The sequence below is a fragment of the Oculina patagonica genome, chromosome 4 (genome assembly GCF_052425735.1).
Source record: "Oculina patagonica isolate OP01 chromosome 4, crgOcupat, whole genome shotgun sequence".
In the NCBI taxonomy this organism is placed as follows: domain Eukaryota; kingdom Metazoa; phylum Cnidaria; class Anthozoa; order Scleractinia; family Oculinidae; genus Oculina; species Oculina patagonica.
Window position 1 is genome coordinate 55,225,022 of NC_135761.1, and position 13,933 is coordinate 55,238,954.

General features: G+C 43.2%; 1 protein-coding gene and 1 pseudogene across 2 annotated transcripts in view; one reads left to right on the forward strand and one right to left on the reverse strand.

Moving 5' to 3' along the window:
* LOC144648864 (uncharacterized) overlaps positions 1-2,331 on the reverse strand; it is a 2,547-nt gene extending 216 nt beyond the window's left edge. The window contains exons 1-3 of one of the 2 annotated variants that reach the window (XR_013569790.1): positions 2,208-2,331; positions 92-1,800; positions 1-57 (exon numbers count right to left, since the gene is read on the reverse strand). The exon at positions 1-57 is cut by the window's left edge and continues 216 nt beyond it. Coding sequence is in view for 1 of the 2 variants with exons in the window: in XM_078508310.1 (XP_078364436.1) it covers positions 193-1,800; positions 2,208-2,330 (1,731 nt within the window). In the remaining variant the exon portion in view is untranslated. Of the gene's footprint in view, positions 1,801-2,207 lie in introns of both variants that reach the window. The other variant, XM_078508310.1, reaches the window with a different exon arrangement.
* Positions 2,332-9,252: 6,921 nt separating this feature from the next.
* Positions 9,253-13,362, forward strand: LOC144648595 (uncharacterized; annotated as a pseudogene).
* The last annotated feature ends 571 nt before the right edge of the window (positions 13,363-13,933 follow it).

Genomic DNA, 13,933 nt, shown 5'->3' on the forward strand with positions numbered 1-13,933 from the left:
CTCAAATCATGCCAGGAGTACTTCTTGTGCTTAACGAGGTTATACTTTCAAAAAGAGCTGCATGCATGATAAAAGAAAAAAAAACATCTACATTACATGGTGAAGAATGCTGGATCTCCTTATAACAATTCTAGGTAAAGAGTTTCAGTTTTTCGCTTAATAATTAATGTATATTGATAAATCGGAGGGTCGTCATGCTGCCATGTAGTTCTGGAGGCGACGAGCTTGAAATCCTAGAAGGGGAGAAGTAACTGAAATTGGTAGAGATCCGTTAAACGAATCGTCCTCGGCTTCACCCGGGCAGAAGCTCGGTTCTTGCTCGGCATTGTCCATGGTAGGAATAGAGGTCACAAGTTGCTCAGGCTCTGTGGTAATTTCTTGACTGTTGTTCCCACTTGAATATAAGCTGGTGTCAAGTTGTGCCTCGCACCTTGGAGACGGGGATACAGAAAACTGATATCGGTTGCTAACAGGATCTATAGGATTATGTGTTCCTGCGATCACGTATCCGTCGGCAGATAGCATAACCTCGTCATACTCAGCAAGGAATTGCTCATTGGTGCGGCGAGTGACGTTGTTGTGCGGCGCGCGTAAACAACACGGGGAAAGACAACAGCAGCCGTCGTCAAAGATAAATGGAGCTGGGTTGTTAAGAATCGTTTGCACCTTCTTAGCCAAGCGCTGCGAGGTTCTTGTTTCAATGCAGAAGCAGGATGTATATTTGGCAAACATATTAATTTTACTAAACCAGTGATGGCGACAATTCATGGACTCCAGAGCATCGCGAAGCTCCGTCAACAGTGTCAGGAAACATTCTTCGATATTTTCATCTACCCAGAAAGCCACTGGCACTTTTTCTAGAGTGTTTAGAAATATCGTTTTTAAGTGGTATGAAGTAATTCCAGAGGCCACTGGCTGAAGATGATCTTTTAAAATGATTTTCAGGGCCAAGAAACATTTCCTCGCAGTTTCTGGTACAAGTTTAGAGAGTTCAACTTCTGCCAACGAAAAGGAGAATCTCCAGCTTGTTTTGTCCTGGTCTTTTGGTGCTGGCTTGGTCACAAGATGACAGCCAAGTGACGTTATCCTCTGTACATCATCTACCTTTGGCCAGTATCTTGGTCGGGTAGGCCAGTCGCTCTTGGGTGGCCACTCAGAGCACCAAATACAAATTGTGATATCAGCTTCGAAGAATGGCGCAACACGGAGCTTTAACGTTGGGCCTTTAGAAACGAGTCGTATATTAGGAGTCAGTTCAGTCATTCCACAACTCCATGGTCTGCCAGGAAGGTTGATTACAGGCATGTTCATAACGGCATCTTTAGCTTTACGTTTGTATAGTTTTGAACTGACACAAGTTCCTTCGACGCCAGGAGTGACATATGTGAGTTTGGCGTATCCAATAAACCCTTCGGTAACACGAGGCTCGAGGAATATGTTCCCCTGACCTGAAAAGGAAGCTTTATCTTCCAAAGAGTAAAACATGACGTCTACGTCAGTATTTAATGAGCCGATGCTGAAAGATGGACGTGCTATAGCCTTGTATGGCATCATGAGTGGAACCCCAAATCGCTCGACTGCGCTCCCTGAGAAGATAAACCGGAATGTTGTTGTCATTGTCTTTTCAAGCGCACTCTTAAAGTCATTCAAATAAGGTAGCGCGTTATCTTTGAATTCCTGAAGTTGCTCTTCTGTCGGAATTTTGTTGTCGACGGACAATAGAATTTCTTGAAGAGATTTAGTGCTTCTGCCAGTGAAAATACACCTTCTGTGGCCACAACCGACGGGAAAGCAAAAGATCTACAGCGGAAAAAAATATTAAAAAGGTACATTAACTTCCTGTTTCTGCTTTACTAAACAAAGCACTCATTAAACGCCTTCCTGTCATAATCCCATCAGTCTGGCGACAAAAGCATTTGCTCTCCAAATCTGACATAACTCTCCCGCAACAGCACAAAGCATACTTAAAAACAAAATTTGATCTCAGTTTTATGTACGAAGTGTGTGCTTTGCACAACCTCGAATTGTTTCGATTGATTACCACAAAATTCTTTGTGATGATTTACTTTTGAAGCGTGATTTTTTTATTTATTTTTTTTTACGTTTTTAAACACCCACTCTCTCGTATAAGCTCACTCAAATTTTCTTATAAACAGAGCCTATGTCCAGAGCTTATAATCAGTGAGTCCATGTGGGATATTACATACCAAACAATGTCGTAGCATTTTAATAAAAATCATCAAAAACACCAAGCCTGAAACGGGTGTTCCAATAGTTAAGGCGATGTCTCTGGTTGTCAAGTCCGAACTTTCTGCATCTGCAATAACCATGGTCAGTCGATAGAGCCCCCATACAAATGGCATAACGATGCCCAGCGCAATGGAGCATTTTATGGTCCCTATACCACAAATTTGTTTCATTTCTCACTAGAGATGGGAAAACAGAACAAGATCGCTTTTAGTTTAAACTTAACCTAGCAGAATATACCTATATCAGTATTTTAAAAATTTATAAACGTACCACTCAATTGTAATGAGTTTGGTAACTCCAAAAAAAAAATAAAATAAAAAAGTGAAATCTTACATCTACAAAGCATAAAAGACTGGTTTTCGAACAAAAATAACACTGCCCAATGATGTTCAAAAAATAGGGGCCGAAGTGTGTTCGGTAGCGGTACTTTTGAGAAACGCACTCCCTGAGGTCTGCGATAGAGTTCCAATTTTGACCTTTAAGTGAAATGTGGTCTCTGAATAGGGAAAAATTTTGCCAAATTTATACCTCACTACTTGCCTAAATCACGCTTTGAAACGTGCTAAGACAAATAATGAATGATGTAATGTTGAGAAACCGGCATTAAAAATAAGAACGACCTCTTCACTCACAGCCTGAGATGGGGTGTACAATTTAACTCTTTAGTATGAGATGGGGTAGTAAATTTAATATTTTTATAGTCTGAAACGTGAAAGGGGTTCTAACACCCAGAGGAGTACCCCACCCGAACGTGTTTTAGTCTCGCACCCAACCAGAGTCAATACAAATTTCCGTACTCTTCCTGTATTCGTTTTAGTTTGAAAAGTTTCGGTTTCGTATCAACAACTTTTGGTTTTGTGTGTGTTTTCTGAAAGATATATCTCATTATACATTTTAGTGTATGCTATATAGCTGTTTATTATGTGACAAAGCCAGTCTTAGGTAAATCCGAGCGTTCTGATTGGTTCTTTCTTGGTCGGGATTTTGCCATACAGACCGTTTCCATAAAAACGGTCCAACTGGTGTATTTTTAAGCGATGACTATCAATTAATGCCGGCATGCGAGTTGGGGTATGTGTTGTGTATTAAGGGTTCGAGGTACTACTTTAGAGTACGCAGTGAAACAGGCCAAGGTGCTTACACAACTGCTTTATTAGAACTGAATCAACTAATCTATGTACAATGATATAATGGTATAATCACGTGACTGCGGTTAAGGTGTGCTAACCAATGATTACAGATTATCTCATAGCTAAGGTATTTATCTAAAATAGGAACAAACACTACATTCCCCCACACTTATTCTAAAGGTGTGTAATTAACTAATTTAATCATTTTGTATCAAATCCTAAGCGTTGCGGAGCTTTGCGCTGTCGAGTTGGATAGCGTGGTTGAGGTTGAGATTGCGCCATCGCGGTTGCGTGCGTTGCCGCATTGCTGCTACTTTCGCTACTTATAATTTCGCTTGGCTCTGGCGTGGCGTTTTCCGCGGTTTCTATTTGCGGAGGCGTTACCGGTTGGATGTCAACGACATCCTGAGCGATTGCATCATTTGAAGGTGTCACGCTAACTTCTGTAGTGCCATTTAGGCTGTCTTCACGTTTTTGGTGCATCTGGTCAACGTGGCGTTTCCAAAGTTGATCTCCGACTAAAACTTTATAGGAGACAGGACCAGTCTGCTCCGTTATGACACCACCAAGCCATTTCGGCTCTCCACGGAAGTTCTGCACCAGAACTTGTTCCCCGAGTGTAAATTCTCTCTCTTTGCTGACCTTGTCGTGTCTGGCTTTCTGATCGGTTTGCCTGTCAAACGACCGAGATCAGGACGCATTAAATCTAACCTCGTCCTCAATCGACGATTAAAGAATAACTCGGCTGGTGTTTGACCTGTTGTGCTGTTTGGGGTTGTTCGATAACTGAACAGAAATCGCGCTAAACTTTGCTTAATCGATTTGCTCCCCTCAGCCTTAAAAAATTGCTTAAACGTTTGAACAAAACGCTCTGCTTGGCCGTTAGATCGCGGGTGATAGGGAGCAACAAGCGTATGTTTGATGCCATTCGCTTGCGTGAATTTACGAAACTCTTCTGAAGTAAACTGCGCACCGTTGTCACTCACGAGTTGCTGTGGAATGGCATACCGAGAAAACATGTCGCGAAGTTTCTCGATTGTCGCTGCACTGGTAATGCTAGGCATTATTTCTACTTCAAACCATTTTGAGTGACTATCGACGACGATCAGGAACATCTTTCCCATGAATGGACCTGCAAAGTCGATGTGTACTCGCTGCCAAGGCATCTTTGGCCAATCCCACGGGTGTAAGGGTGCTTGTTGGGGTTTGTTGCGTGACTTTTGGCAATTGTCACACTTCTGTACGACTGTGGCTATATCTTTGTCGAGATTAGGCCACCAAACGTGAAGTCGCGCGAGTGACTTCATACGGACTATTCCGGGATGTCCTGCGTGCAACTCTTATAACACATGTTCGCGAAGATGGCCGGGAATTATTACTCGAATTCCCCACAGTAAACAACCATCTTCGACTGTAATTTCGTGACGTTTGTGGAAATATGGCGTGATTTCCGGTGCGATTTGCTTATCCGGCCAACCTGTCATCACGAACTGTAGCACTCTTGACAGCATCGGATCTGTTCGCGTCGCTTTGCGAACTTGATCGACATTCATTGGAAGAGATTCGATCTGCAACAAGTTGATGTGCCTGACTTCATCGACTTCTTCATACGACTTGTCGCTGTGTATCGGCAAACGGGATAAACAATCGGCGTTTGCGTGCTTTTCTGTCGAACGATACTCGATATCATATTGATACGCGGCGAGCAATAACGCCCATCTTTGTAGTCGTGCGGCTGCCAGAGTCGGGATTCCACTTTTCGGTCCCAGCAACGTGGTTAACGGTTTGTGATCCGTGACTAAAAGAAATTTTCTTCCGTACAAGTATTGGTGAAATTTCTTCACCCCGAAAATTATGCTGAGCGCTTCTTTTTCGATCTGCGCGTAATTACGCTCGCTTTTGGATAATGTGCGCGAAGCATAAGCAATTGGTCGCTCTTCTCCAGAGGGTAACACGTGCGAGATGACTGCGCCGATGCCATACTGTGAGGCATCTGTGTCGAGCTTTAACGGCAACGTTTCGCTGAAGTGCGTTAAAACGGGCGCGTTGGACAATTTGTCCTTAAGTTGATTGAACGACCTTTGCTGATCCTCAGACCATTTCCATTCGACCCCGTCCTTCAGTAACTCATTTAACGGATGAGTGATGGTCGAATAATTACTGATGAATTTCGAATAATAATTGATCATTCCGAGAAATGACCTCAGTTGATGCTGGTTTTCGGGTGCGGGCGCTTCTCTAATGGCTTCGACTTTCTTCTCGATCGCGTGTATTCCTTTCGCATCGATTCGATAACCCAGATATTCAACGGTAGGCTGCATGAATTTGCATTTGCTAAGCTTCAACCTCAAGCCAGCGCTTTCCAGCCTCTCTAGAACCTCATTAAGATGATCTAAATGATCTTGGTCATTTTTCCCCGATATTAAAATGTCGTCTACTCTACAAACAACCATTGGTATACCCTGGAGTACTTGCTCAATTTTTGATTGAAAAATAGCTGATGCGGAGGATACCCCAAAAGGTAAACGAGTGGGCCTATACAAACCCTTATGAGTATTTATGGTTACATATTCTCTAGAATCGTCATCTAAAAGAATTTGTTGATAAGCTCTAGACAAATCTAGCTTACTGTATTTCTCACCCCCACTTAAAGTTACAAACAATTCTTCGGGGTTTGGCAACGGGTGCTGGTCAACTTCCGAAACGGAATTGACGGTAACTTTATAATCCCCACAAACTCTAATTGAATTATCAGGTTTAACCACAGGAACTATCGGTGCCGCCCACTCTGAGTAGCGCACCTTTTCAATCACTCCCATACTTTCTAAGCGATCTAATTCTTGCTCAATGGCTCCCTTTAAAGCATACGGTACTGGGCGCGGTTTGAAAAACTTCGGTTTTGATTCGGACTTGACGAATAATTTAGCCTTAACGCCTTGCATAGTACCTAATTCATCCTTAAATACTGATTGATGTCTAGTTAACACATTATCTAGGTCACTACTTATCTTCTTAATTGACCCCCAGTTCAACTTAATGTTCCTTAGCCAGTTCCTTCCAAACAGGCTTGGTCCTTGTCCTTTTATGACTTGGAGCGGTAAATTGGCGGTCTGGTCTTGATAGGTAACTTCGACTCGTGCTTGTCCAAGGATTTCGAGGGCTTCTCCTGTGTAGGTCCTCAACTTTATTTTAGATTCCTCCAGTGGAACTTTCGGGAAATTCCTTTTCCAGGCATCCTCGGACATGATTGAAACTGAAGCACCAGTGTCCAATTCCATTAAAAATTGTTCACCATTCACCTTTACGGGAACTTTGATGGATGGTTCAGGCTTTTCCTGGTGGATCTGAAATAATTTGAACTCGTCATTCAGTTCTTTCAGAGCGGCGTCGTCTTCCACGTACCGAACTGATCGGCTTCCCCGATCTGGACGTGATCCATGGATGTAACTGCCTGACGACCCAGGTGGATCCTTCTTGCACACTTTGGCGATGTGCCCTTTTGATTTGCACTTCCGACAGAACTCATCTTTAAATCGGCATTTTTGCGGGACGTGGTTCTCGCCACAACGGAAACACGGCTTTCTTGGCTTGGGCATCTTGGGCGGATGCGGTGGTTTCACATAATGTAAGTTGCCTTCTGCGGGCGAATTCCTGAAGTTGTTTGCTTGTTTATCAGCAACTTCCATTGCCAACGCAATTTCTACTGCTTCTTTCCACGTGAGCTTTTTCTCTGACAAAAGCCTTTTCTGAATTTGTTTGCTCCTTAGACCACAGACGAATCGGTCTCTTAGGGCTTCTTGTAAGAATGTGCCGAAGGCACAATGTTCAGAACACTTCATCAGGGCTCCACTGTATGCCGCCACACCTTTCCCCTCGTGTTGTTCACGCTTGTGGAAGTGGAAACGTTCGGCGATCACGATGGGCTTTGGCTCGTAGTGATCTCGTAAGGTTTTCACCAAATCTTCATATTTGACTTCGGACGGCTTCACTGGGGCTAGCAGATCTCTCAAGACGTTGTATGTCTTGCTTCCTATCGAAGTCAGAAATGTAGCCACGATCTTTTTTTCATCTTTGATATCATTTGCGATCACGTACTGGTCGAAACGTTCGCAGTACGCGTTCCAGTCTTCCGAACCGGGATTGAACGACTCTACACCGTTCCAAGAGTGGCCATCCTCGTCGCCAGTTGTTGTGTATTAAGGGTTCGAGGTACTACTTTAGAGTACGCAGTGAAACAGGCCAAGGTGCTTACACAACTGCTTTATTAGAACTGAATCAACTAATCTATGTACAATGATATAATGGTATAATCACGTGACTGCGGTTAAGGTGTGCTAACCAATGATTACAGATTATCTCATAGCTAAGGTATTTATCTAAAATAGGAACAAACACTACAGTATGTCCGGATTACAACCTCGTTCCTAGGGTCCTCTCCTTCTCTCCTTCCACTCACTGGATCTTTTCAAACTTTACAGTTTTGTGAAGAACTGGTTTATCTGTAGTAGTATCAGTAGTTTGTGCAGTGTGATTGATACATTGCGTGCGGCACAGACCCCAAGGGCTCATTCTTCATTTTTTGTGGTATTTGTGAACGAGAATACTTCTTTGCAACTTGTATTATCGGCAAACTGTGTTTGCTTTCTTTCTGTTAAAACGGAAACTTTGGGCAAGGAGAGAGTGTTGGAAAATAAGTTATTGGATTCGATTAGAAAAAATACGCATAACCATAACATCCGAAAACTCTAGCAATCACAGTGAGCTTATTTGAAGATGATCTAAGTGCTTTTTCTGAATATATGTGAACAGAATTCGCAATCAATGAAGCAGACAGCTCTTCATTCAAAACAGTGTAAACAAGACGGCATTTGACCTTAGTACTACTAGCCCATACCCACGCCGGGTATTGAATGTCGTTTATGAAATGTGACTCTTAATTAAATGTAACGCAATTTTTGTTAAAGCAGCAACAACAACAGGATATCTAAAAATAAATGTAAGATTCCTGTAAGAGCAAATTAAAATTCCTAAAATTCTGGCAGGTCAGCCAAATCAGTGGCACGCTTCACAAGTTGTCAGCTTTTAAAATAAACGGCATGCAGTGCATGCAGAAGCGATGACGTTTCACAAAGGGTCTAACATAATTGAGGGCGGGATAAAGACTGTTATCCAATTGCAGTGTACACTTTTTAAACCTAAGAAGCAATGTTGGTGATTGTCTAAATAGCATAGTTAGGATATGATGATGGAATTCAAATAAATACAGAATTAACAGTAGGTAGGCCAAGGATGCAAAGTTAATAATACATTTTCTTCGTAGATTTGCTCAATTGAACAACAGTAGATTGCGTTATATTGTAGTGTGTGACTTCCGATAAACGACATACGATACGCGGGAGCTAGCTTTTAAGCTGCGAGAAAGGTCAAACGGTCTCTTGCTCACAGTGGCCCTTATTGTTATAAGAGTTAGAAATTTCTGTCTACTAATTCTAAAAGATCCCATCATATGTAATTAGTCTCTTTCGTTTATACATTGTAGTGTTCCATTCTAACTGCACGGGAGTATTTTGCTTTTGTGTTCTATGCGGCGATTTCTTGTTATCAAGTTAAACTTGATTTCTGTTCGACCGAAACAGACAAAAAGACAAAAAGATCCGGTCGGTCGGGCGATGGCAATAAGCGATTTCCTGACGTCATCGCTTAAAAATATTAAAGAGGCGCTTGTTAAACGTCATCACTTCTGCATGCATTGCGTGCCGCTTATTTTCGAAAGCCGGCAGATTCAAAATTTGCAACTAAACCTGCGAAAGAAACGTGTACATACTCTCGTTCTTCGCAAAGAAACTACCAAATATTTTACAGAGCTTACAACATGGACGAAGAAAACGAATATTCACCAAGCGAATTTTTACTAAATTATCTTATAGATCGGGAAACTTCTGATGTGGAAACTGAAACAGGCATCACCGAAAGCCAGGAGGCCATAAACGATTTTATAAACGAACAGAAAAGTACAAACACAAATAAAAAAACAGCTACTAATATGAAAGCTCTCCTCCGCTACATGGAAGGTACGTGAAGGTAATGGTATGACAAATGAAAGAATTGAAAGCCTACCTGCTTTCGAGTTTGACCAACTTTCCGTCCAAATTTTTCACGCAGCTAAATTTTTATAAACACGCGCAGCAAAAAATGGAGAAGAGTAGGAGCCAGCAACAATTTTCAGTTTTTAGTGCAGCATATTGGGGTCAAAGGCTGGTAAAAGGTCCCGGTGAGAGCTACTGTTGCCACTAGGTAGCTCTCGTAAGTGCCGAGAAATGCCTACCGTCTCAAAAAGGCTCTGCCAGCAAGTCACATGTCACACCTCCACGTTTGGTGACCCTGGTAATACTATGTAGTTGAGTGACAATGGCGAAAGGCGAGCTTCCCGCGCCTTTAAATACCATGTACCCGTGGCTAAGGGAAGGACAGCCCGACAGAAAATCCCTGGTCCTCCAGGTTGGGGGTTGGGAATGGGGCCAATCACCCCATCCCGTAAAAGCAAGGTGATTACGGAAACCAGAAATTGATGTCAAGGTCACTCTTTTGAGTGTGCCGATAACTACCAAGGAGCGAGATCAGCGGCCTGCTGTCTTACGGGAGACGACTCCATCATTCTGATGGACAGCAGTATGAGGAATGCAGGTGAAAGCCGAAAGGAAACTTGCATGCGGATAAGGGCGTTGACTCACCCTAAGAAGACAGTGAGAGTGGGATGTTGGAACGTGCGTACTATGTACAGCACCGGAAAGACTGCTCAGGTTTGCAGAGAGATGGCAAAGTACAAGGTGGAGATATTAGGGATCAGTGAATGTCGATGGACAGGGTCTGGGAAGGTTAGGACACAAACAGGAGAGAATATAATATTCGCCGGCAGAAACGACAACCAACACCAAAGTGGTGTGGCCATTATGATGAGCAAGGAGGCATCTAGGGCCCTGGAGAGCTGGAACCCTGTGAGCGATAGAATAATAACAGCCAGGTTCAACTCCAAGCACATAAAAACAACTATTATTCAAGTCTATGCACCGACCAATGACGCTGACACCGACGAAAAAGACGGTTTCTGTGAACTACTGCAACAGGTGTATGACAGGACACCTCGAGATGACATTATAATAACTATGGGTGACTGGAATGCAAAGTTAGGGCACCAGTTGGAGGGCGAAAACGGAGTGGTTGGTAAGCACGGTTTAGGAAGCGACAGATCTGATAATGGTGAGAGGTTCATAGAGTTCTGTGCGGCTAACAACATGGCCATCACAACAACCATGTTCCCCTACAAAGACATCCATAAGTTCACTTGGACCTCTCCAGATAAAAGAACAAGGAATGAAATCGACCATATAGCTGTTAATGGAATACCTAAGAGATCGGTACAGGACGTCAGGGCCTTCAGGGGAGCCAACGTAGGACGTGATCACAACTTCGTTGTTGGAAATATTCGATTAAAGCTAAGTGGGGTGGTAAGAAAGCAAGGCGAAACGACTGCACGGAAATATGAGCTGAGCAAGCTAAAGGTGCCTGAGATTAAACAAAGGTTTGTCTTAGAGCTTAAGAACAGATTTAGCTGCTTGGTAGGAACTGAGTCAGATGAGTCAGATGAAACAGGAAACGATGACACCCAGAATGCCGAAAGCGTCGAGGAGAAATGGTCGAACATCAAGAAGGCCTACAGCGAAACAGCAAAGTCAGTTCTTGGTCATAGACAAAGGAAGAGCAACACTTGGATAAGTGTAATAAGTTGGAGAAAAATTGACGAAAGAAGGAAATTGAAGAAGAAGATGGAAGAGATAAGATCAGAAAGGATAAGAGAAAGAAGGAGAATAGAATACAATGAGAAGAACAAGGAAGTAAAGAGAAGCTTGAGAGCGGACAAGAGAAAATGGGCAAATGGCTTGCAAGGGAAGCCGAGGAGGCTGCAAGGAATGGTAACCTCAAAGAGGTGTATTAGGTAACGAAGACGTTATGTAACGATCAGCCATGAAGAATGAACATGGTGAAAGACCAGGATGGAAAGCTATTAACAACAGAATAGGAGATCAGACATAGGTGGCAAGAACATTTCGACAATGTCCTGAACCGGCCTGATCCAGTAGCCCCCCCCCCCCCCCCCCCCCCCCCCCCCCCCCCGCAGTTGTCGAGGATAGGCAGCCAAACGAAATAGATGTCAGCGACGAATGTATCACCTGACAGGAAATAAAGCAGGCTCTGAAGAACATGAATTTTTATTTATTTATTTTGCCAAACAAACAAAAAATATAATTATGAAGAAATAGATAATACAAATCAATATACAAGATAATAATTAATATACAAGACTACAATATAATATAAGATCATTTAAGATAGAAACAAAATGGCGAGGGAACCTAATAAAAAAACACGGGGCTTGTAAGCTTAGGTTCCCTCACAAGAAAAAAAAACAGATGACTGGTTCAGGTATTGAAGAGATCGGTAAGAATAGCAAAGAATAGCAAAGCAGCTGGAATGGATTCAATCACAACAGAGCTACTGAAGGCTGACATAGAGACAACTGCGTGCGTGCTAGAAGACCTTTTTCGCACGGTGTGGGAGACAGAGGAAATCCCGGAGGACTGGAATTGTGGTCTGATCGTTAAGCTTCCCAAAAAGGGGAATCTTACTGACTGTGGCAACTGGCGTGCAATAACGTTATCTGCACCAGCGAAAGTTATGGGAAGAGTAATTATTACTAGACTGCATGATGCAGTGGATGGGATGCTAAGGGGAAAACAGGCAGCTTTCAGAAGTAGGCGAAGCACGACTGAACACATCTTTGTGCTTCGAAATGTCATCGAACAATCGCTGGAATGGAATGCAAGTCTGTATACCTGTTTTGTAGATTACGAGAAAGCATTTGATAGTGTCCACCGCGAAACACTGTGGAGGATAATGCAGTCTAATGGAATACCATCAAAGTTCATAAGAATGGTCAAATTGTTTTACAGCAACACCAAGTGTGCAGTGATCGATGGAGCAGGCAAATCGGATTGGTTTACCGTGAAAGCAGGTGTGAAACAAGGTTGTGTAATGTCAGGGTTTCTCTTCCTGTTGGTAATAGATTGGATTATGTGTAGGACTACAGCGCAAGGTAATACGGGGATTCGATGGAAGATGATGAGACAGCTTGAAGACCTAGACTATGCCGATGACATTGGAGAATGACAAAAGCAGATGAAAAAAGGCTTGACACCGTTCTTCACAAATGCCTAAGGAAAATCCTGAAATTCCATTCGCCCATGCGTGTGTCCAATGATGAAATTCAGAGAAGAGCGGGAATCGAAAAGATCAGTTCACAAGTACGACGCAGGCGATGGAAGTGGATAGGTCATGTTCTGCGTATGGCACCAAACCGAAACCCACACGGCCAAGGGAAACATGGCGGAGAACGGTGGAGAAGGAACGCGCCGAGCTGGGACTAACATCGTTAGCCCGCGAACAGGCTCCCGAGTGGGGTTTCCGCCAGCGAAGCGAGTGGAGTTATGCGAGCGGGGCCTGAGGGGGCCCCCGCTCTTCGGCTCGCTTCGCTCGCGGAAACCCCACTCGGGAGCCTGTTCGCAGGCTATAACATCGTGGGCCGCAGCAGCAGCTGTGGCCAAGAATAGGGATAGATGGAGAACATTGATGTCCGGCCCTATCCCCCACCCGGGGGCAAGGAACTAAGAGAGTGCAGCATACAGCGATACCTGAGAAGAAATATCCATTCGATATACCCAACGACAATGAGTTTGAAAAATCGAGAAGAGTACTAGCTGCGAAGTGCCAGTCACTAGTTCACATGTACGGCGAAGAAAACAAGCAGCAAGCCACTCAGACGATAAATGAAGACGACAAAGATGCTCTTTTTGAAGCGGGAGAATTAAGCGACGGTCACTCCCAGGGGGGGGGGCTGGCAGCGAGGCCTGGGACCGAGTCTCGATGATTGCCCCAGTTAAGAAATTTGGCCGAGTGAGACTAAGTACTAGTTTAATTGAAAACAAAGATGGCGGACGGACGTTTGCGAAGGTTCATAAACGTTTCGAGAACTGTTTCCACGTTCAAACATCCAGGGGATGGTTTTTAAGGCACTTTTTATCTAAATTTCGATTTTTAAGAAACATCACAGGTGAAATTTACACCGCAAACCGGCGAACGGGACCGCCACTGGGTTTTTACATCCCATTGAAGACAGCGAAATCTCTTAACAGAATATTTTTAGTAATTGTTTCGTACACTGGATAAGCTGAACGATCTTTATTTCTGGACTAGACGCCATGATGGTAAGGGTAGCCATTTTCGAGCAGTTTTTTTTTTTTTCAGTAAGACTTATATCAAACCGTAGTTGTTTAATATTGAGAAAGTGCAGAAGGTTTGATATGACTCGTTTTGTTTTATTTCCCAAAGCCTCAGATCAGAGCCTAGTTAGAATTTGAATATAAAAATATAAAATATATCAAAAATAAAATATCGAAATAAAATATATCAAAATATAATTGGCCTACCAGTATTTTATA